At 50.4% G+C, this 23,042-nt stretch overlaps 2 protein-coding genes and 1 long non-coding RNA gene across 5 annotated transcripts in view; 1 reads left to right on the forward strand and 2 right to left on the reverse strand.

Annotated features, from left to right (window-relative positions):
* The window catches only part of LOC147114212 (E3 ubiquitin/ISG15 ligase TRIM25-like), a 45,987-nt gene extending 28,686 nt beyond the window's left edge, over window positions 1-17,301 (forward strand). The window contains exons 3-6 of the mRNA XM_085995880.1: window positions 10,098-10,328; window positions 11,067-11,089; window positions 13,556-13,699; window positions 17,121-17,301. Coding sequence (XP_085852006.1) covers window positions 10,098-10,328; window positions 11,067-11,089; window positions 13,556-13,699; window positions 17,121-17,181 — 459 coding nt within the window. The 3' untranslated portion in view covers window positions 17,182-17,301. The remainder of the gene's footprint in view (window positions 1-10,097; window positions 10,329-11,066; window positions 11,090-13,555; window positions 13,700-17,120) is intronic.
* LOC147114213 (E3 ubiquitin/ISG15 ligase TRIM25-like) overlaps window positions 1-23,042 on the reverse strand; it is a 229,947-nt gene that overhangs the window by 9,216 nt on the left and 197,689 nt on the right. The window lies entirely within an intron of this gene.
* On the reverse strand, window positions 4,600-17,713 carry LOC147114214 (uncharacterized). 3 transcript variants are annotated; one of them, XR_015079380.1, is made up of 3 exons: window positions 12,817-13,032; window positions 11,968-12,093; window positions 4,600-5,147 (listed from the first exon to the last, which is right to left on the reverse strand). It is a non-coding gene; the product is annotated as an uncharacterized LOC147114214 (long non-coding RNA). The 3 variants fall into 3 exon arrangements; XR_015079381.1 differs by lacking the exons at window positions 4,600-5,147; window positions 12,817-13,032 and adding exons at window positions 10,295-11,145; window positions 17,462-17,713; XR_015079379.1 differs by lacking the exon at window positions 4,600-5,147 and adding an exon at window positions 10,295-11,145.

Consider the following 23,042-nt stretch of genomic DNA (forward strand, 5'->3'; position numbering starts at 1 on the left):
GCAGAATTAGGGTCAGCATTAAATCATTCCGGTTGAAGATATCGTTCCATTATAGCAAAAGGTTAATAACTTGAAATGAAGAGTAGATTGCCTTTCTAAAGCTAGGCTTTATTAACCTTAAAAAACCAGCAGCACATCTTCAACACCCAGTCTCAACCAAAGCTGTAGAGAACTGAATTTAAGATGGCCACCACAGATCACATGACATCAACTACCAATGAGTTTACAGCATATATCTCAAGGCAGGAAAACAGGCAACCAATTACAATGCTTCCTATAAAATAAGAATAATCACCACACCCTCTTAGTCCCGATGTTTACCTTTGGGCAGGACACTGACACTTCCCAAATCTTGTCTCCAGTTCGCCTTGAATACTTGGCCGAGTTCGACCTTAGCCAACCCGGCCAATTCCCAACGTGGGAGTATGTAACTGTACCATTATCACCCCGTGTTGCCCCCGCTGAGTTACGGTGGGGCCAGTTCCTCCCATACACCCGTATGTAAAGAATGTCTCGGTGTCTCCCCGATCTCCCCACCCTGCTTTAAGCAGGATCATCCACACGCTCAGCCGCAGCGTCCACCTCATCTCGCGTCCTTGATTCGATTCGTTTCTATAAAAACAAAACAAAAGAATAACACTGCTCTGTGAGGGGTCTCCCCTTCACAGGTCACACTTAACTGATACACATATTTACACTTTGGTTCAATCACTGCTTTTGTTTTTTCTTGTCCCGATGTTTGGGATTCTTGAGGCCCGGGGGTGGAGTAGGAGGAGGTGTCCAGAGCACCCTGGGTCTCGGCACCCGACTACTTCGTCTCACCGCTCCGCCCTCTGAGTCATCCTCACCATCCCACAGCACGGGAGAAAGGCTCACATTGATCAAACTCATTACGGTTCCTTGGGCCTTGGCCCGTTTTGTGCTTCTCTCTCCGGAGTCGTACAGCTTGCACTGGTTAATGTGAAACCATTTTACTCGCCTCGGCAGCTGGATCGCATCGACCATAGGACTTGCCTTATCCACGATGTTATAGGGTCCTTTAAATAATGGCTCGAATGCCCCTATTCTGGCATAATTCCTGACCATTACCTGGTCCCCTACCTTCCACTCGTGGTTCCAACAGCATTTTATTCTGTTGGTGCTGCCTTCCCATATTGTTAGCTGCCTCCCAATGCAGCCCCCTTAGAGTATGGTACAGATCTCTAACAAACCTGTCCCGTGTGACCTGCTGAACCTGTGTTTGGGTCAGGACCAGGACCAACACATGAGTCGGGGTTCTCAGCGACCCCCCTGTCATTAACTCATGCGGAGAGTGTCCCGTACTTTTACAGAGACTGGCTCTGATGCTCATTAGGACCAGGGGTAGGACCTCATCCCATCTCTTCGGGACCTCTCCTATCTCTCTCCTAAGCCTCTCTTTTAAGGTCCGGTCCATCCTCTCTACTATACCCGATGATTGGGGGTTATGCGTCACATTCCATTTTCCCTGTATTCCCAGCAGCTTCAGGGTGTCCTGCATTACTAGTCCGGTGAAATGACTTCCCTGATCTGACTCTACTATCGGGGCAGTCCCCACCGGGAAAACACTTCCTTCACTAGAATCTTCGCCGTGTTTAACGCTGTCGCTGCCCTACAAGGAAAAGCTTCCACCCATTTCGAGAAAGTATCCACTAATACCAGACAATATTTATTGCCCCTACTTGTGCTGGGCAGTGGCCCAATGAAATCTACCTGTATAGACTGCCATGGTCCCCCTACCCTCCTTGTGTGTCCCAACGGAACCTTCCTTCGGTGGGGGTCTGGATTATTCACCGCGCACACTAAACAGTTCTCGCAATAATCCCTTACATCTTCCCTGAGCTGGGGCCACCATCCCACAGCCTCCACTTTATTCCAAGTCGTTTCTGGCCCTGTATGTCCGGCCCCCGGACCCCCATGAGCTGGCTGCAAAAATTCTTCCCTGTACTGCACGGGCACGACCCACCTATTGCCCTTGACTAACATCCCCTGTTTCACTGCTACGTCTGCTGCTCCAAAGGTCCCTCTACAGGCTTCCCACATTCCTTATCCTTAATTACCGTTTTAAGGACTGCATCTTGCAGCTGAGCCTGTTTCAAATCGGGTGGCAATTGTACCTCCTTGGGTCTCTCTTTTCCCTTTTACAGCCATGATCTGTCCAGATCGGTACGGGTCCCAAGGTATCCCTTCCCCTACCCCCATTTTGGCAGGTACATCAGTCTTCTGATTCCCTTCCCATATTGTTACGTTGGCTCCTAATTCTATTGTTAATTCTATCGTTAAGGGTTTCGATACCGCCCCAGCCTGTTCATTACCTGTGAAACCTGCTCGTGTAAATGGGACCCCGCTCGACCATGGGGAAGTGGTCGGATTCGGTGAGTGGACCACCGTGCTAGAGGCGCCTGTATCTACCAAATACCTTCCCCTAACGGACTCCACTTTCACATCTACACATGGTCTGCCCCACTCATTGTAGATGAGCGGACACAGGTACTCGGGCTGGGCGCGGCCCCGTCACAGTGAGGGTGCAGACACGCTGGGTCCTCTGTCACCCACAGCAGCATCCAGTTTCCCTTTATCCTTGCCCAGAACCTGCTGTAATGCGGCCACTAAGATTTTTATTGGGTCGTCTTCTACCTTCCCTCGGTTTGTCTCTACCTTGGGACCCTCGTGCCCTGGTTTCCCCCCTTTCGGGAGCTTACACTCCTTACTCCAGTGTCCCAACTTCCCACAGTTACAACACGCCTGGGATCGACCCGCATTACTTCCCTCCTGTCTCCATTCCCTTTTACTCCTCACATTCCCTTTCACTTCGTGCACCTTCCCCCTGTGTTTCTCCTCTTCCTCCCTTGTCCTGACTTGAAAGCTAGAGTCAGCTTCCTCAGCACACCCATCTCCGTATTGTGGAGGCCCTCTGGGTCAAACCATGACTCAGCCTTTGCGCTGATTCACGGCAAACTGTTGGACACTACGGTCCTCAGCCAATGATTCCTGGGAGCCCCTCTTAATTCTGCGCGCACTAGATCTCCGCCAGTGGCCCTCACGTAAGTCGGCCACAATCTATCTACAAAAGTATCTGGTAACTCGCCTGCCTGCTGCCTCGTCTGCTCCACCTGCAAGAACGGACTACCTTGGCTGTGCCCCAGTGCTACCAAGATCTCATCTTTTAAGCCGTGCATGGTTCCTCCCCCTAACTTGGTGGCTGCCGACAAACTCTGATATAGCTTCCCTTCTAGAGAGAACAGCATCAACTTCCTCATCTCCTGCTTGTTGCAGTTATTAATGCCCCCTACCTGCTCTACATTGGTGAAATGAACGGAGGCGTCTCCTCCCTGCTTTAATTTAGCCACACTCGTCAGCATTCCCTGGAGCTGAAGCGGTGTAAATGGGAGCACATAATCGTTCTGCAACGGCACCGGGCCACCACGCACTGGTGGCGGACCGAACTTCTGCTGTCGTAGGGGACACATTGGTCTCGGTGGTCCCGGTGCTTCGGGAGCCGGCCGATGCTCGCTGTACGGGGGCCCATCATCTGATTCTTTACTCTCCATATCCCAGTCTTCCACAACCTCTCCAGGCGACATGAGATGAACCATCCCTCTGGCCCTGGATAGTTTTAAGGTCAACTTACAGATCTTTTCATTACAAGGCCTGTGATCTGCTCCCTCATAACCCGGAGTTTGGGCTACTCTATTCGCTACCCTGATACCTTTCAATCGTTCCTCCGCCTCTTCGCCTCTTTCTAGATTCCTTTCACTTTGTTCGCAGTGAGTCTGACACAGCCTCTTCCCCTCTGACACCTGACACTAAGTATTCAAAATTGTTCTGCACCCTCTCCTCCTTAACCTTTCTCTCCTGCCTTTCTTCACTTAAATCTTTCGTCAGTCGCTCTATGACGGCGTCCTTATCGCTTGCCTTGGTTTCTAGTTCCCTTTTCTCATCTTCCAGCTGTTTCACCTTTTCCCTGAGAATTGAGGTTTGCTTCTGTAGACACAGTAGCCAAATCACCTTCTCTCTCGTTCTTTTATGGTTAACACTAACCGTCCACTCTGCCGCTTTCTCCTGCGGATCCTGAGAGTGTAACATTTCTCGTGCCCATGGCTAAGAAATGTCTAACTTGCTACATATATACGAGGCTACCTTAGCCCCCATAGACTTCCTATGGCTACATCTAACCGCCCACTCTGCCGCTTTCTCCTGCGGAGAGTACATCATTTCATTTGCCCCTGGCTCAGAAATGTTTACTCTGGCTACCTTAGCTACCCTGAGACCACCTTAGCCTCTCTGAGACCACCTTAGCCTCTCTAAGACCACCTTAGCCTCGCTGAGATCACCTTAGCCTCCCTGAGATCACCTTAGCCTCCCTGAAACCACCTTAGCCTCCCTGAAACCACCTTAGCCTCCCTGAGACCACCTTAGCCTCCCTGAGACCACCTTAGCCTCCCTGAGACCACCTTAGCCTCCCTGCGACCACCTTAGCCTCCGAGACCACCTTAGCCTCCCTGAGACCACCTTAGCCTCCCTGAGACCACCTTAGCCTCCCTGAGACCACCTTAGCCTCCCTGAGACCACCTTAGCCTCCCTGAGACTACTTTAGCATCCCTGAGACTACCTTAGCCTCCCAAGAGTTTGTTGCCCTTACTTTGTGCCTTATTTTGCTCCACACCTCAAGAGTCCTTGCCACAGTCGCCAAGATATGGAAGGTGTTTGGTTTCCTCGTCCTTACAAGGGTACCTTGACTCTGGGTTTTACAGGAACAAAATCGTAGATGACACAAAGGATTAGGTTCAACCCAAAACTGTTAGTTTATTGAAACCAACAAAACACAGACAAAAACCTGTTCAGATTTGGCTGAAACTTACAATCACCCATCCGGACAGTCGTTCCCATTGTGGACTGTGGGCCTGGATCGGAGATGACATGTCCCCGTCCTCCTTTATCTGGCTGCAGCTGCCGACACAGCACAAACCCCTTGTAGAGTCAACTGATATTTAAAATCACCCGTCCGGCTAGTCGTGTCCGACGTCGATTGCAGGCTGGGAGCTGGAGATGACCGTCTTCCCTTCCTTCTTACACTTGGCAGTCGCTGTAGTCAGAGCTAGCTTCCGAGAGAGCTTCCGAGAGAGATTCTGAGCGAAAGAGAGAGAGAGAGAGCTGTGTGTGGTTCCTTCTTACAGTTCTTCCGTCCCGCCTTTTCGAGTCTGGGCCTTCCCCCAACAATCCACACCCAGTAATCCAAACCACAGGACACGTACAGGGCTGGGGGATGGAAGACAACTTATCTTTTCTCCCCCTCCCTGTGGTACATATTTGATGTGATTTAGTCTTACTGCTGATGTGTTTTGCCCAAGGTTAAAATATTTTTCATTGAGGCCAGGAAGTCCATTATTCCGGCAAAATTGGCATTGTTGTCTTATCCATTGAAGATCCATCGAAACCCATTAAAACACGAAGTCTCAATGTCCAAAGTTAAATCATCTATTCACCGTTAAATCACCTATCGAGATGCTCATTGTCCAAAGTAAATGTCTTTTCCAAAGTTAAATTGAAACTCACAGGTGTGTCTGTGCTTCTAGGTCCAACTGCACCTCGCCCCTACCACTGGGCCAAACAGGCTTCCAGCATTTTGCTATTGCACTGGGTTTGTTGAAATCTACACAGTACAGCACTCATCCGTGGTCATAAGGAGGTTGCCATTCTTGCCAGGTGCTACGTATCCGCGGGTACCCACCTGGTACGCCAATTCACTTCTGACCACTCCCAGAGACTCTACTTTACATCCCCATTTATATGTCCCATTCTTGTGCCCCTGCGGCATCAGCATTAGAAATCTAAATGCATCTGCAGGCCCCCCTGCCTGCTGGTCGGGTTACCAGGAGTTCCTGTCTATCTTCCTCCCAGTTAATCAGATTAAGACGGCTGACTTCCTTCTGCACCTGCCGGGGCACCGTCCCAATCCTGATGTCTTCAATGTCTGATTCAACACTGTCAATCAAGTCCCAAGCCAGCATATCACATGCTCGCCCCTTGGACTGTAAATCACTCGCCTTCATTACGGCTTTCCCTAGGACCTCTATACCTCTCTGTAACCAGGTTCCCTGCACTTCTACTGCCGTAAGCGCATACTCCATTCCCTGAGCTGTGAACCGCAGACCCTTGGCGCTTTCCTGCGCCACCCAGGAGGCATAGCTACCCAGGCCCGTGATTTGCCATGAATTTAGGACCAAGTTGGCACTTCCAAACAAGCCCCCCACGTCCCCTAATATTTTCCGTCTCTGCCGCCCCTTGGGGGCCTCTACTTCAGGGGCTATGTGGCCCTTATAATCACTAAGTAATCGCTGCAATTTATGCTTAGCCCAAGTAATTGATGCTGGGTGATCACCACCATTGGCCTCTAACGCTGGCACTATACTGCTCAGGTTATAGATTACTTCTAAAGTGACCATAGTTACATCATGTAACAGTGCCTTTGGACCCCCGACACTGATCATGCCATCCATTGGAGATGGCACCGTGGTGGGACATCGCGACGGCTTTTGATATCCACATGTTGTTAAATCAATGCATCTTATATCAGTACATTGCAACCGCTTAAGAACATCGCTACACAATTCTTGGCAATATTGTCCCACAAGTCCTGGTTCCCAAATGAATGGGGGAAATTTAGTCCAACTTGCTATAATGTTGACGGTACTGATGACCACACCCCTCATTTTTCCGCGCTGTCCTTTGTGCAGCGAGCAGGAGTATAACCAACGTCACAGTCTGGCGTCATCATATATGCCGGTGACTGTTATATCTCCATCAGTATTCACGCTAATTTGTAGTTGTGTATAATTGTCACTTCTGGGTCCGATAACAGGGATCCAGACTGAGTTGAAGGAGTCTGCTTACGTGGTGCCGTAGGACCAACCGCCCGGCGCGCCGGACACTGAACTTTCCCTTTGTGATGGGCAGGGAGGCGGTTCCAATCGGACTGGTTGACCGGGGGCGGACAGTTCACGGTTGCTGCCACAGATAGTGTCCCAGTATCCTTGTCCCATTTTACATTTGGGATTTATTTTCCATACCTTGGTCGTATGGGTACGTGCGGTGACCCGGTCCGTGATCCATATATTGGGTTTCTTTATCCATTCCCCTTTCCCCCCCTGTGGCAGTTGCATGTATTGTTCTGGATGTAATCAAGTACTTTTATCGATGTGCACGGTGGGCGCCTCCCACGCTATTGCAATTGTCAGGAGGGTGATCGCCAACACGGCCGTCCACCAGGCCGCCATTATGAGTATTCCGGAACTCAGAGGGTGGTAAGGTATGTGGAACGTCTGCTTTACCACCAGTAACTGACATGCCGTCTTCATGATCCTACCAGTAAAGTGGGTCCCCTGGTCTGTATCTATTTGTAGGAGGACCCGCCCACCGGGGTATCACCTCCTTTGCCAAAATTCTTGCGGCCGTAACGGCGGTGCAATCTCGTGTTGGGAAGGCCTTTACCCAGCGAGTGAAGTGATCCATTATCACCAGGCAGTAGGTGTTTCCCCTACTCTTTGGAAGGGGACCGGTGAAATCGATTTGTAGGTTTTCCCATGGTCCCTTCGGTCTCGGGTGATTTCCCATAAGAACCTTTATCCCCTTTCCTGGGTTATACTGCGCACAGATCAGGCACCTCTGGCAGTGCTTTGCCACGTCCCTGATGTATATCCCCATGATAGATTTCTAGTAAATTCTGCCTGATACACTCGGGGGCTACCACCTGGTCTGCCCCTTCTAACTTCCATACCCCAGTCACATCCTCCTTTGCCCCATGACTCTCCCATACCCCAGTCGCATCTTCCTTTTTCCCGTGACTCTCCCATACCTCAGTCACATCTTCCTTTGCCCCATGATTCTCCCATACCCCAGTCACATCTTCCTTTGCCCCGTGAATCTCCCATACCTCAGTCACATCTTCCTTTGCCCCATGACTCTCCCATACCTCAGTCACATCGTCCTTTGCCCTGTGACTCTCCCATACCCCAGTCACATCTTCCTTTGCCCTGTGACTCTCCCATAGCACAGTCACATCTCCCTTTGCCCCGTGACTCTCCAAAACCTCTCTCTCTTCCTTTAACGTATCTTCGGGCAGTTGCACCATATTTATTTCCTCTGGTCCGATGGCGCAAGCTACCACCGGGGCCGGAGAAGGGGGCATATTTCCTGTGGCCCCTTTAGCCGCCATATCAGCTCATTCGTATCCTTTCTGTATCCAATCGCCCCCATTCTGATGTGCTTTTACCTTGACTACTGCTCCCTCCAGTGGGAGCCCTGCAGCCTCCACCAATGCCTTTACTAGCACTTCATGTATAATGTGACCACCCTGAGGATGTTATAAATCCCCTTCAAGCCCATGAGGCCATATAATCATGGACTACGCTGAATGCGCACAGACTATCGGTGTAAATATTCACTCGTTTCCCTTGACAAGCCTGTAATTCTTCGATAAGAGCTACCAGTTCCACTACCTGGGCGGAGTCCCCTCCTTCCAGAGCCCCTTGTCGGACCACCCGACCATCCTTCCTCACGACTGCCCATCCCGTATGGGGTGGACCACTTCTAAATTCCCCAGAACCATCGACAAGCATTACTTCACATTCCCCTTCAAGTGGGCTATCTTTTACCCCACAACTTTCCTTATCCTCTACCGCTAGTTCACACTGATGTTCTTCTCCTTCCGTTAATATGCCGCCCACAGGGTTTAATCCACCGTCTTTAACAATCTGTACGGACTTATCCTTTGGGATAAGTACGGCTTCCCACGCTGCTCTTCGGCTATCTGATACTGCTCTTAACCATCCAGTATTAAGTAGGATATTGTTTATGTGGTTTGTGGGTTTCCCTCTTGATCATGAAGGGTGTCATATCGACCCTCCCACAATCCTGTTTGTGTCTAGCCCTTACCTCTGGAAATTGGGAACACACAAGCCCAAAGACGCCCTCAGCCGTCCAATCCAAATTCCATGTATCTCTTCACTTAAACTTCAATTTCAATTCCTCTAACAGATACCAGTGTGTTTAACTCTATTCTGATTGTTTCATTAATTATATAGTTTCTCGGTGGAGTATGTGTCAATGCAGGGACACTAATGTCTCCGAGAGAAAGCTATCCGTTTACTACTCTTTACACTTTTCTGCCTTTCAATAGAAAGCTAGGAACATTCTCATTTGGTGGTATAATTTTCCTGCTTCTATCTTACACCCTCAATCACTTCCTCTCTCCATTGTACACATCCCATTAATTACCATTCATATCTCATTCATCAGCCCTGGAGGAACTTTACTGTCCAGTACAATATTTAAGATAGAAAGCATAGATCACACGTTCTCACTTGGTCCAAGTTATTAACACTTCTTATTTATCATTAATTTAGAGGATCTTTTATTTTCCCGAAAGTAACCCAATATATAGTGCCTGGGTCCATTTTGTCATTTCAAAATTATCCCAAAATCCAAAAAGCAGTACTGTTGAACTGACCGGTTCTGTCAATGTTCAATTTCATTTCTATCAATTTATCTTAACTCCAATTTCAGAAACCAGTGATTCCCAGGCTAGGTGGTTTACACCGAGTTTGATCATTAGAGACAGAAGTGCTACAATTAGTTTACAAGGTGACTTCCAGATAACAAAAGAAAGCAGAGAATCCATTGTGGCTCTGCTTAAGAACCCAAGGGGTTAATTTATCAAATCATAATTTTCCTTCATTCATTGTTGGGAAATATTAACTTAAAATTAAGAAACTTAAATTTAATAATGTCCAATATCTTTAAATTTCATTCAGCAACACTAAAGTTGCTGCTTGGTGAACTTAAACAGCTGTCAGTGGAAAGGGTTAACTCCTTTGCAGGTTTTTTTTTAAGAAGGCTCACGGTAACTCTGGTTAAACTCTGTTTTCTCTCCCAGTAGACACCCTCCACTGCTTGTCTATCTTTAACGGGTGATCGAGTTGTGATCTAAACAAACTGTCCCGTCCCTGGAGAGTGCCGTGTGCTCAGGGTAACAGCTGTGTGGAAGGGACGTTTGTAATGAGAGTTGGTTTGGGTTTCAGACACGAATCAATGAGCTGAAAGGAAAGCTATCGAAGAGCTTCTCTGAATGGAGGAGACAGCTGGAAGAAGATGAAGAATACGCACTGAAACTGATCGATGAGGAGGGGCTCCGAGCTCTCTCACAGATTAGAAGCTGTTCTGAAGCATTAAACAAGAGGATGGAACAGATTTCATTAATAGATGGAGAAACCCAGAGTCTGGTACAGAGGGACCCTCTCTCCTTTATTCAGGTACATCTTCAATATAAACAGGGCCATGGCTGGGGAATGGGGCGTTTGTGTGAGGCTGGTGTGAGGGCTGAATTGTTTGAAGATTGTTGGTGGGACCCAGCATTGGTGCTGCCCCCTCCGCCCTGCCCTCGGAGTGTTGGTGGCCCCCCTCCGCCCTGCCCTCGGAGTGTTGGTGCCCCTCAGCCCTGCCCTCGGAGTGTTGGTGCCCCTCAGCCCTGCCCTCGGAGTGTTGGTGCCCCTCAGCCCTGCCCTCGGAGTGTTGGTGCCCCTCAGCCCTGCCCTCGGAGTGTTGGTGCCCCTCAGCCCTGCCCTCGGAGTGTTGGTGCCCCTCAGCCCTGCCCTCGGAGTGTTGGTGCCCCCTCCGCCCTGCCCTCGGAGTGTTGGTGCCCCCTCAGCCCTGCCCTCGGAGTGTTGGTGCCCCTCAGCCCTGCCCTCGGAGTGTTGGTGCCCCTCAGCCCTGCCCTCGGAGTGTTGGTGCCCCTCAGCCCTGCCCTCGGAGTGTTGGGGCCCCCTCAGCCCTGCCCTCGGAGTGTTGGTGCCCCTCAGCCCTGCCCTCGGAGTGTTGGTGCTGCCCCAGGATGGAGTGCAGTGAAATGTGGGATTAGTCCCCATTCTTGTGACTGGCCCCACCTACTGTCCCACACTGAACTCTTTACTCTCAATCCCAAATTCACGGTTTGGGTCCATTGGGTGTTGGTTTGTTCATTGACTGATTTGATCTCCTGTCTTTATTCACAGAACTCGAAGCAGCTCCTTTCCAGGTAAGTTCCTCTCAGTCATACAGTAGCTGCTGCTGATAGGGAACCTTCAGCTGTATCTGGGAGAAGAGTGAAAGTAGAATCACGGCTTGGAAACCTTTCCAGATAAGGAGCTTTCCAATGGTGGGAATATTGAGTGATGTGTAACTGGGGTTTGAGGGGTTATTGGCTCAGGCAGCCTGTGGGAAATGGGAGATTCTACATGTCTACTGAGGACTCCCAGCTCTACCTCACCACCACCTCTCTCCACCCCTCCACTGCATCTGTCTGGTTACGCTGCCTGACCGAGATCCAGTCTCCGATGAGCCAAACTTTCCTCCAATGAAACATTGGGAAGATTGAAGCCATTGTCTTTTAGTCCCCGCCACAAACTCCGTTCCCTGGCCACCAATTCCATCCCCCCTCCCTGCTCACTGTCTGAGGCTGAACCAGACTGTTTGTAACCTCAGTGTCCTGTGTGACCCTGAGCTGACTATTCCAATGTTCTTCTGGCCGGCCTCCCATCTTCCAACCTCCATAAACTTCAGCTCATCCAAAACTCTTCCTGTATCCTAACTCGCACCAAGTCCTGTTCACCCATCACCCCTGTGCTCGCTGACCTACATTGACCACTGGTTCAGCAACACCTTGAATTTAAAATTCTCATCCTTGTGTTACAAATCCCTCCATGGCTTCGCCCCTCCCTATCTCTGTAACCTCCTCCAGCCCTAAAGCCCTTCGAGATCTCTGCGTTCCTCCAATTCTGGCATCTTGTACATCCCCGATTTCCTTCGCCCCACCATTGTCCGCCGCCCCTTCAGCTGCCTGGTCCCCAAGCTCTGGAATTCCCTCCCTAAACCTCTCCGCCTCTCTTCTCCTTTAAGATGCTCCTTAAAACCTACCTCTTTGACCAAGCTCCTGTAAAGTGCCTTGGGATGTTTTACTACATTAAAGGCACGATATGAAAGCACGTTGTTGTTGTTGAGTGACATGAGCTGTTCCATCGGTGTGTTGAGCTTCTCAGGAACCTGTTAGACAGGAAGTGAGAGAGAGTTAAAGCTGCAGTGACCTGTATCTAACCGAGGCTTCCTAAAGGCTCCATGTGTGTCAGTGACATCTTTATTCCATTGGGTCATTAAGTGCTGTGTGATTGGCTTGTTCTGTCAAACAGCCCATGGAGAATGAGGAGAGGAGCTGGTCCTAGTGTCAGAGTAACAGTAAAATGTGTTGTGATTGGCTCATTCTATCCACTAACAGAGAAATGAGTGGGTGCTGAGATTTCCCAGGAATGTCAGTGTCACTGGACACTATGACCCTGATATTAACGGGGAGGTGGGGTGGGTGCGGGGGAGGCCGTTAACGTGGGAATGCCGGGGACATGGAGGCCCTATTGATTGACGGCCTGGCCGGCGGACAGGAGCAAAACAAGCGACAGGAGGCTGCAGCCGGGGGCCCGTGGGGGCGTTCCCCGTCACTCAGAGAGGGAAGCAGAAGCTCCGGGGCCCACTGCGGGGGGGGAAGGGAGGGGGAGGGTGGGAGAGGAGAGGCTCCGGGGGCCCATTGGGAGAGGGAAGGGAGGGGGGGAGAGGAGAGGGACCGGGGGCCCACTGGGAGGGAGGTGCGGGGGGCTGGGGACGAAGACTGAAAGATTGGGGCTGGGGCAGGCCCAATGCTTCCTTGTGAGGCCTGGGGGTCTCCTGCTCCTCCTGGCCCACAAGGAGTGCTAAAATGATCTGATCTTTCGCACTTACCTTGGCCAGTCGGCTCCTCCCGCCTCAGATCTGCTGTGGGGCAGCCGACAGCGCCGGCCTCCCCCTGACCCACACTCACATTTCACTCACCACCCTGATTATGACATCAGGCCGTGACTTTCGAATGTTAATGAGGCCCCGCCTGCCTTTCGCAGGAGCCTCGTCGATGGCCTGATTTGTGTTTGTTTAAATTGAAATAGCTGGGAACGGGGTCGGGCTGGGGTCGGGTTACTCGATCTGGATGTTTTAACCCCCGACCCTCTCCCGCCCATCGGGGTGTGAGGGGATTAAAATCGAGACGTCTTTGAGGGAAACCCACCGATCCCAGGTCCCTGGGAGGCTGTTCCTTCTCCTCTCCTCACTTCACGTGATTGTCGTGAGTGTGTTCCTGCAGCGAGGGGGAGCACGGACTGGAGACCCTCGGGATAATAATAATAATTAATAATGGAAAGATGAGGCTCCAGTACAGAGACACTGGACTGAACACAGACAGCTTTGAAAATCACAAACTGAGCTGAAGTGGCAGCAAAGCAGGATCCCACTGCACGTGTGGAGATCAGTGTGAATGCAGGGAGACTGACAATCCCGGGATTCTGCCATTTTCAGGATGGGTTGCTGCAGGATGTCAGTACGAGCATTAGAAGGGCTGCAGGCTGTTGCACTGATCACTCGTTCCCCTTTGGGTTTCTGATCGAAATGTCCCCACTGATAAAAAACATTCTCTCCTCTTTCATTCTAGAGTGACTGAGACTCAGAGAATCACAGACCCAGATGTTCCAGCGCTCACCCTCAACCTGTCCAATATATCTCAACTTATCCAGAAGAGGCTGAATGGATGGGAAAAGTACCACTCAGACATATTGGGAATCATCAGTAAGAACATGCAGCTTTTCTCCAATATAAGGGACTGGGAGCAGGTCGGGTTAGTTGTGTTCAGACAGTGAATATCCTGAACTTTAATATCAGCTCCCTGTGTCTGTGGATCAGGAGCCTGAGATTAATCCTCAGCCCCCAGTAACACCTGCTTTAAACATTCCTCACTGTAATGGGCCAGAGCTTCACCCCCCATGGGCCAGGTAGGGGCGGGTTATACTCTGCCAAGCATACCCCAAATAGTGAGGAACCAAGAGACTGATAAGAGTGAGGAGCTTAAAGTCATTAATATCAGTGAACAAAAAGTACTTGAGAAACTAATGGGACTAAAATCCGACAAATCCCCTGGACCTGATGGCCGACATCCTAGGGTTCTAAAAGAGGTGGCTGCAGAGATAGTGGATGCATTGGTTGTGATCGTCCAAAATTCCCTCGATTCTAGAACGGTCCCAGCAGATTGGAAGGTAGCAAATGTAACCCCGCTATTCAAGAAAGGAGGGAGAGAGAAAACAGGGAAATACAGGCCAGTTAGTCTGACATCAGTCATCAGGAAAATGCTGGTATCTATTATTAAGGAAGTGATAATGGGGCACTTAGAAAGTCATAGTATGATTAGGCAGAGTCAACATGGTTTTATGAAAGGGAAATCATGGTTAACAAATGTATTAGTGTTTTATGAGGATGCAACTAGCTGGGTAGATAAAGGGGAACCAGTGGATGTAGTATATTTGGATTTCCAAAAGGCATTCGATAAGTTGCCACATAGAAGTTTACTACACAAGATAAGGGCTCATGGGGTTGGGGGCAATTTATTGGGATGGATAGACGATTGGTTAAAGGACAGAAAACAGAGAGTAGGGATAAACGGGTCATTTTCCAGTTGGCATGTTATAACTAGTGTGGTGCCACAAGGATCATTGCTTGGGCCTCAGCTATTTACAATCTATTTTAACGACTTGGATGAAGGGACCGAGTGCAATGTATCCAAGTTTGCTGATGATACAAAGCTAGGTGGGAAAGTAAGCTGTGAGGAGGACACAAAGTGCCTGCAAAGGGAGAGAGACAGGTTAAATGAGTGGGCAATAAGGTGGCAGATGGAGTATAATGTGAGGAAATGTGAGGTTATTCACTTTGGTAGGAAGAATAGAAAAACAGAATATTTTTTAAAAGGTGAGAAACAATTAAATGTTGGTGATCAGAGAGATTTAGGTGTCCTCGTACAGGGAAAACAGAAAGTTAGCATGCAGATACAGCAAGCAATTAGGAAGGCAAATGGCATGTTGGCCTTTATTACAAGTGGGTTGAAGTACAAGAGTCAGGAAGTCTTCCTACAATTGTATCGGGCTTTGGTGAGACCACACCGGGAGTACTGTGCACAGTTTTGTTGTCCTTATCTGAGAAAGGACATACATGTCTTAGAGGAGGTGCAACGAATGTTCACTCGATTGATCCCTGGGATGAGAGGAGGGATTGAGTAGATTGGGCCTATTCTCTCTGGAGTTTAGAGGAATGAAAGGGGATCTCATTGAAACATATAGGAGAGGTTGTTTCCCCTGGCTGGAGAGTCTAGAACTAGGGGGCATAATCTCAGGATTTAAGTCTGAGATGAGGAGGAATTTCGACACTCAGAGTTGTGAATCTTTGGAATTCTCTACCCCAAATGGTCGAAGTTCAGCAATGATCTTATTGAATGGCGGAGCAGGCTCGAAGGCCCGTAGGGGCTAGTCCTGCTCCAAATTCTTATGTTCTTATGGTTAATCAGAGTGTCCATTAAAGGGGCACCGTTCCTCACAGGGCCGTCAGTATTATTGAAGAGTAAAGTAAAAAGGAAGTCTTGCATTTATATAGCGCCTTTCACAACCTCAGGAGGTCCCAAAGTGCTTTACAGCCAATGAAGTTCTATTTTTGAGGTGTAGTCACAGTTGTAATGTCAGAATATCTAAGTATGGAATATATAACCCCCCCATCGAGTAATATGAAGGAATCGGGACCTCGCTGTGTCACAATTCCCAATCACCGTCTGCAATTGTTTACAGTGCCAGCTTCCACCGAATACAGGGGCCCATCGAACGTAACTCCTCCCCCACACAGCTCCTCTGGGGCAGCCCCTGTCCCACAGAGCGCCACAGACTGGGATCAGGGGGAGAGAGGGAGTATCCCAATGTGTGTTTAGAATCTGAAACGGGGATCACTCTGACAGTTTTAAATTTCTATTTAACCCTTTGTCTTTCTGTGTTGTTTCGTCAGTCAGGGTTCAGTGTGAGGGATTTGAGGGTCAAGTTCCTGCACCTGTTCCCTCCTCACAGAGTCTCAGAACCTGGGGCCGAGGGGGTGTTGGTGAATTCAGAGTGAACAGGGAGCAACAGTTTAATGTACAGAAGGGTCCTCAGATTCATCTCAATTCACAACTGAATCCTCACTGCTGTGTGTAAAATGGTGGAGGCTTTAATAAAGCTGAAATCAGGATGGGACAGTAACAGGAGGGAGAGAGCCCAGGGCACACACCTGTGTTCAGGATAAGGCACTAACAGGAGGGAGAGAGCCCAGGGCACACTCCTGTATAGAGGATGGGACAGTAACAGGAGGGAGAGAGCCCAGAGCACACTCCTGTATTCAGGATGAACAGTAACAGGAGGGAGAGAGCCCAGAGCACACTCCTGTATTCAGGATAAACAGTAACAGGAGGGAGAGAGCCCCGGGCACACACCTGTGTTCAGGATGGGACAGTAACAGGAGGGAGAGAGCCCAGGGCACACTCCTGTATTCAGGATGGGACAGTAACAGGAGGGAGAGAGCCCAGGGCACACTCCTGTATTCAGGATGAACAGTAACAGGAGGGAGAGAGCCCCGGGCACACTCCTGTATTCAGGATGGGACAGTAACAGGAGGGAGAGAGCCCCGGGCACACTCCTGTATTCAGGATGAACAGTAACAGGAGGGAGAGAGCCCAGAGCACACTCCTGTATTCTGGATGAACAGTAACATTAGGAAGGGAGCCCAGGAACATTCCTGTAGTCAGGATAAACAGTAACAGGAGGGAGTGAGCCCCGGGCACACTCCTGTGAGCTGTGCGTTCCCAGTACAGCCAGTGCTGAGATTGTGGGGCTGTAACTGTGAGGCTGTTGGGTGTGTTGTGTGCCGGTGAATCTCCTCCATTGTGTCTGGGAGAACGTGTGCACAGTGCCAGGGGCTTGTGTGATTAAACTGACTGCTACTGCGTGTCTCACTGCAGTGTTTGCTCTGAGTGTACAGCACTGGGGCCCACACACTGCTATTGAACAGGGATTCTGATTGAAGGCCATTGATTTAACATGGGAAGAATCCAGTCTAACCGGTAATATGGGGCTGACACTGTCTGGGAAATACTGACACTCCTACCCTTGATCTGAGTGGAATAGCCCTGTCTGACCAATCTCTTCTCTCCTCTCTAGGGCAAAGCTCACCGATGAGCCTGGATCCAAAGACAGCAAACTGGAACTTGGTTCTGTCTGATGATCTGAGATCAGTGACACGGACTGAACAGAAACAGCCCTACCCACCTCACCCAGAGAGGTTGAAAGACCGGCCCCAAGTCCTCTGCTCCCAGAGCTTCTCCTCAGGATCCCATTCCTGGGATGTGGAGACTGATGGGAATAACTGGATAATCGGGATTGTGTGTGGGAGCGTCGAGAGGGCAGGGGTAAACTCTCTCATTGGGTACAACAGTAAATCCTGGGGTTTATATTGTGATTCTGGTTCTCTCAGGGCCCGGCACAATTCCCAGTTCACTCACCTCGGACGGTTCGGGCCTGGGATCAGGATCCGAGTTCAGTTGGACTGCGAGGCTGGGACTGTGTCATTTCACCAGGTCACTGACTCACTGACACATTTACACACATTTCAAACCACATTCACTGAACCCGTGTTTCCAGCATTTAATTGTGTGAACAAATCCCTAAAGCTGTTAAATGAATCCCGATATCAGAGACTCGGCGACATCCTTCTGGCTCCGGGAATCGGGTGACGTCACTTCTGCTTTGGGGTGGGGCCTCTGAAACGGGTCTATGATGTCACTTCCTGGCTAGGGCACTGATTATGTCATTTCCTGGCTGGGGTCAATGATGATGTCACTTACTGGTCTGCACCCTGGTGATGCTGTGGGCGGGGCTCTCTCAGGCCCCGCCCCTGATGATGCTGTGGGTGGGGCTCTCTCTGAGGCCCCGCCCCCTGGTGATGCTGTGGGTGGGGCTCCCTCTGAGGCCCCTCCCCCTGGTGATGCTGTGTGGGGCTCTCTCTCAGGCCCTTCCCCTGGTGATGCTGTGGGCGGGGCTCTCTCAGACCCCTCCCCCTGGTAAATTAAGCCCCATAACTGAGACTCGGTGACATCACTTCCGGCTCCGGGAATCGGGTGACGTCACTTGTTTGGGGCGGGGCCTCGGAAATGTCTCTGATGTCACTTCCTGGTTGGGGCAGTGATAACTTCCTGGTGGGTTGGGGGTTCCTTGTTGATGTCACTTCCTGGTCTACACCCTGGTGAGGTCGTGGGCGGGGCTCTCTCTCTGGCCACTCCTCCTGGTGACTCTGTGGGCGGGGCTCTCTGGCCACTCCCACTGGAGATGCTGTGGGCGGGGCTCTCCCTCAGGCCCCTCCCCCTGGTGATGCTGTGGGCGGGGCTCTCAGGCCCCTCCCCTGGTTTTGCTGTGGATGAGGCTCTCTCTCAGGCCCCGCCCCCTGGTGCTCCTGTGGGTGGTGCTCTCTCTGCACCCTCCCCCCCCCGGTGATGCTGTGGGCGGGGCTCCCTCTAAGACCCCACCCCTGGTGATGCTGTGGGCAGGGCTCCCTCTGAGGCCCCTCCCCTGGTGATGCTGTGTGCGGGGCTCTCTCAGGCCACTCCCCTGGTGATGCTGTGGGTGGGGCTCTCTCTCAGGCCCCTCCCCTGGTGATGCTGTGGGCAGGGCTCCCTCTGAGGCCCCTACCCTGGTGATGCTGTGGGCGGGACTCTCTCAGGCCCCTCCCCTGGTGATGCTGTGGGCGGGTCTCCCTCTGAGGCCGCTCCCCTGGTGATGCTGTGGGCGGGGCTCTACCTCCAGCCCTCCCCTGGTGCTGCAGTGGGCGGGGCTCTCTCTCTGGCCCCCCCCTGGTGATGCTGTGGGCGGGGCTCTCTCAGGCCCTCCCCCTGTGATGCTGTGGGCGGGGATCTCTCTCAGTCCCCTCCCCTGGTGAAGCAGTGGGTGGGGCTCTCTCTCAAGCCCCTCCCCTGGTGTTGCTGTGGGCGGGGCTCTCTCTCAGGCCCCCCCCCGGTGATGCTGTGGGTGGGGCTCTCTGTTAGGCCCCTCCCCCTGTGGATGCTGTGGGCGGTGCTCTCTGAGGCCCCTCCCCCAGTGATGCTGTGGGTGGGAATGTCTCAGGCCCCTCCCCGGTGATGCTGTGGGCAGGGCTCTCTCTCAGGCCCCTCCCCGGTGATGCTGTGGGTGGGGCTCTCTCTCTGGCCCCTCCCCCTGGTGATGCTGTGGGCGGGGCTCTCTCAGGCCCCTCCCCCGGTGATGCTGTGGGCTATTTCTTTTGCAGTATTTTAATTGTCCATTAGTGTTTTAGTGTTCTAATAATGCTGTCCAGCTACATAAGCATTGCTGCACTGCAGAAAGAAACTTTCTGAGGTGAAGAGGGACTATTTTAATGCAAATTTTAATATGTTTGTGTTACATTCTGAAAAATTATGATCAGAGATATGCTCACTGCTTTTCATCTCTTAATCTGTATTTCGAAGAATATTTAAGCACTTTAATTAAGCCTTGTCAGTGTGGATGATTTGTTTTTAATAAGACATCTTGCTATTAGAAAATGCAAACCTGTTAAATATATTAATTTGTGTTATACTCCTTAAATACCCAGAGGCTTTTGTGGAACTGTACTTTCATAGCAGGGTCCTCTGTAAAATCAAAGTAAGTATCAATAACCTATAAATTGTTGGTGCACTGATTCTGGTAAATCCATTCAATGATAATTGCTGCGATGCACTGTACATCTGACATGCCTGAGTGAGGTGAGATCATGTTATTACAGAAGCAGATTTGACTGCATGAACTTTACCGACCATTTCAAAAAGCTGATGTTTACAATCTTACTGATAAAATGCTCTGTGAACTGATTACTGTCTCCATGGTGACAAAAGAGGACATGTCGTGACATAATGATCTCAATTGCTGCCAGTAACTTGCTTCAGCATCTAGCTCTCATTCACAGCTTGAGATTCAGTGGGTAGCTCATTAGTTGTGTCTGATGAGTAATTAGTACAACTTACCTCTCCTCACACAGTAAAATCTGAAGCGTCTGACTACAGGGCATCTGGTATTGACATAACTGTGGAGGGGCGGTAAGACACCTCGGCGTTATTCATTACCTTATTATTAACAAGCTGTGTTGGGCCTTCTAGTGGACCCATTAGCTACAGATAGAAATTGTTTGCGGGCAATCTTATGAGGGTTTGGGGAAGATACTAATGACTATTACCTCGAATTTGGGTTCAGTTGAATTCATTCTTCGAATGAGAGATTAAACTAGTTTGCCTGTTCAGGTGGAGGTAAAACCCCAAAAAAACTTACATTTATTTTGTGTCTTTAATGCAGGAAAACGTACCAAGCTGCTTCACAGAATAGTAATCAGGCAAACAGTGACACTGAGCTAAAGAAGCAGCTATTACTAGAGGTGACTAAAAGCTTGGTCATAAGAGGTAGATTTTGAAAAGGGTCTTCAAGGAAGAGCGAGAAGTGGAGCAGCAGAAAGGTTTAGGAAGGGAATTCCAGAGGTTGGGGCCTAGATGGCTGAAGGCATGGCTGCCAATGGTGAGATGTGGGAAGTGGGGGATACCTGGGAGGTCAGAGTTGAGGAGGTCAGAGTTCTTGCAGGGTTGTAGGGCTGGAGGAAGCTACAGAGATGGGGAGAGGTGAAGCAATGAAGAGATGAGAAAACAAGGATGAGAATTTTAAATTCGACGCATCGCTGGACCAGGAGTAGGGTTCCCAACCCTCCCGTTTTTGGTGGGAGTCTACTGGGATAGGCAATTGTTTTCCCGAGTGCTCCTGCTGGTGACTCGGGTGAAAGGGCCCCTGTTTGCACAGTGTTTTATTTATTGTTTGCACAGTACCCTGGCTACCGTGGCTTGTAACCAGTCGCCGATGCCTGAGCCCTGCTGACACCCCCGTTATCTGGAAACACCGCTTCATTGCCAGTTATGAAGATGACGACATCAGGGCCAATGAAGTTCACCGGGAAACTCCAAGTCCTGAGAGAGTAACTGGGTAAGAGAGAGAGAGAAACACAAACTGGGGAGGAATGAATGAGAGAACGGATGTTTCCCCTCATGGGGGAATCGAGAACGAGGGGGCATAATTTCTGAATAAGGGGGCACCCATTTAAAACGGAAATGAGGAGGAATTTCTTCTCAGAGGGTCGTGAACCTTTGGAATTCTCTTCCCCAGAGAGCTGTGGAGGCTGGTCATTGAATATATTTAGGGTGGAGATAGACAGAGTTTTGAATGCTAACTGAGTCAAGGGTTATGGGGAGCGGGCAGGGAAGTGGAGTTGAGGCCAAGATCAGATCAGCCATGATCATATTGAATGGCGGAGCAGGCTCGAGGGGCCAAATGACCTACTCCTGCTCCTACTTCTTATGTTCCCCCCGGTGATGTGGTGGGCAGGGCTCTCTCAGGCCCCTCCCCCTGATGGTGATGTGGGCGGGGCTCTCTCAGGCCCCTCCCACTAGTGATGTTGTGGGCAGGGCTCTCAGGCCCCGCCCCCTGGCAATGCTGTGGGCAGGCCTCTCTCAGACCCCTCCCCCTGGTGATGCTGTGGGCCGGGCTCTCTCAGGCCCCTCCCCCTGGTGATGCTGTGGGCAGGGCTCTCTCAGGCCCCTCCCCCTGGTGATGCTGTGGGTGGGGCTCTCTCAGGCCCCTCCCCTGGTGATGCAGTGGGCGGGGCTCGCTCAGGCCCCGCCCCCTGGTGATGCTGTGGGTGGGGCTCTCCCAGGCCCCTCCCCCTGGTGATGCTGTGGTCTGGGTTCTCAGGCCCCTCCCCCTGGTGATGCTGTGGGCGGGGCCCGATTGTGGTGAGCACAATTCAGATTCCATGAATGATTTAAAGGGAGTTGTTTGATCTCTTACACTCACTGAGGGAGGACTGATGGATTTTGGAATTCTAAATCCCAGTTATTAATTTCCTGTTAAAGGAGCTGAGTTTGTTTAACAGTATGAATTCAGCCAAGGAATTGTTAAGCTGCCTGTTGAGGGGTATGCTGGGAAGGTTGGCCACATTGGGAAAGTCTTATTCAGCAGACTGTCTAGAAGGTTAAAGGTCAGAGCCGCGTGACCTTGATGGTCTGAGAAACTGCTGTAAACATCAGATGCTGTCGTATCAACTTGTTTTTAACCGTGGGAAAGAGAGAGAGTGGAAAAGTACCAACTGTGTGATTTTGCCAGCAAGAAGCGTATAAACCAGCCATTTTAGTAAGATGGAAGGAGACAGTCCATGAGACAGACCAGAAGATCACCACACAGGATGCCGATGGAGAATTAACCTCTCAGTCTCCCGTAGCAGAAGAATTGACCATTCTGAGTTGAGTTCTACTACTGACTTAAAGCTTGTATGAATCTCTCTCTGGAAAACTACTTGTATTTTAACGTTAATAAAACCAATTAGTTAGAAATGTTTAAAGCCTTGTTGATCTTACCACTGATTAAACAGTAAAGAGTCATAGAGTCATACAGCACAGAATGAGGCCCTTCGGCCCATCGTGTCCACGCCGGCCATCAAGCCCTGTCTATTCTAAACCAATTTTCCAGCACTTGGTCCGTAGCCTTGTATGCTGTGGCATTTCATGTGCTCATCTAAATGCTTCTTGAATGTTGTGAGGGTTCCTGCCTCTACCACCCTTTCAGGCAGTGAGTTCCAGATTCCAACCACCCTCTGGGTGAAAAAGTTTTTCCTCAAATCCCCTATAAACCTGCTGCCCCTTACCGTGAAACTCTGCCCCCTGGTTATTGACTCCTCTACTAAGGGGAAAAGTTCCTTTCTATCTACCCTACCTATGCCCCTCATAATTTTGTACACCTCAATCAGGTCCCCCCTCAGCCTTCTCTGCTCAAAGGAAAACAATCCCAGCCTGTCCAGTCTCTCTTCATAGCTGAAGTGCTCCAGCCCAGGTAACATCCTGGTGAATCTCCTCTGCACCCTCTCCAATGCAATCACATCCCTCCTATCGTGTGGCGACCAGAACTGCACACAGTATTCCAGCTGTGGCCTAACTAGCGTTTTGTACAGCTCCATCATAACCTCCCTGCTCTTATATTCTATGCCTCGGCTAATGAAGGCAAGTATCC

The sequence above is a fragment of the Somniosus microcephalus genome, chromosome 8 (assembly GCF_052327205.1).
Source record: "Somniosus microcephalus isolate GS21.2 chromosome 8, FLI_Smic_1.0, whole genome shotgun sequence".
Taxonomy (NCBI): Eukaryota; Metazoa; Chordata; class Chondrichthyes; order Squaliformes; family Somniosidae; genus Somniosus; species Somniosus microcephalus.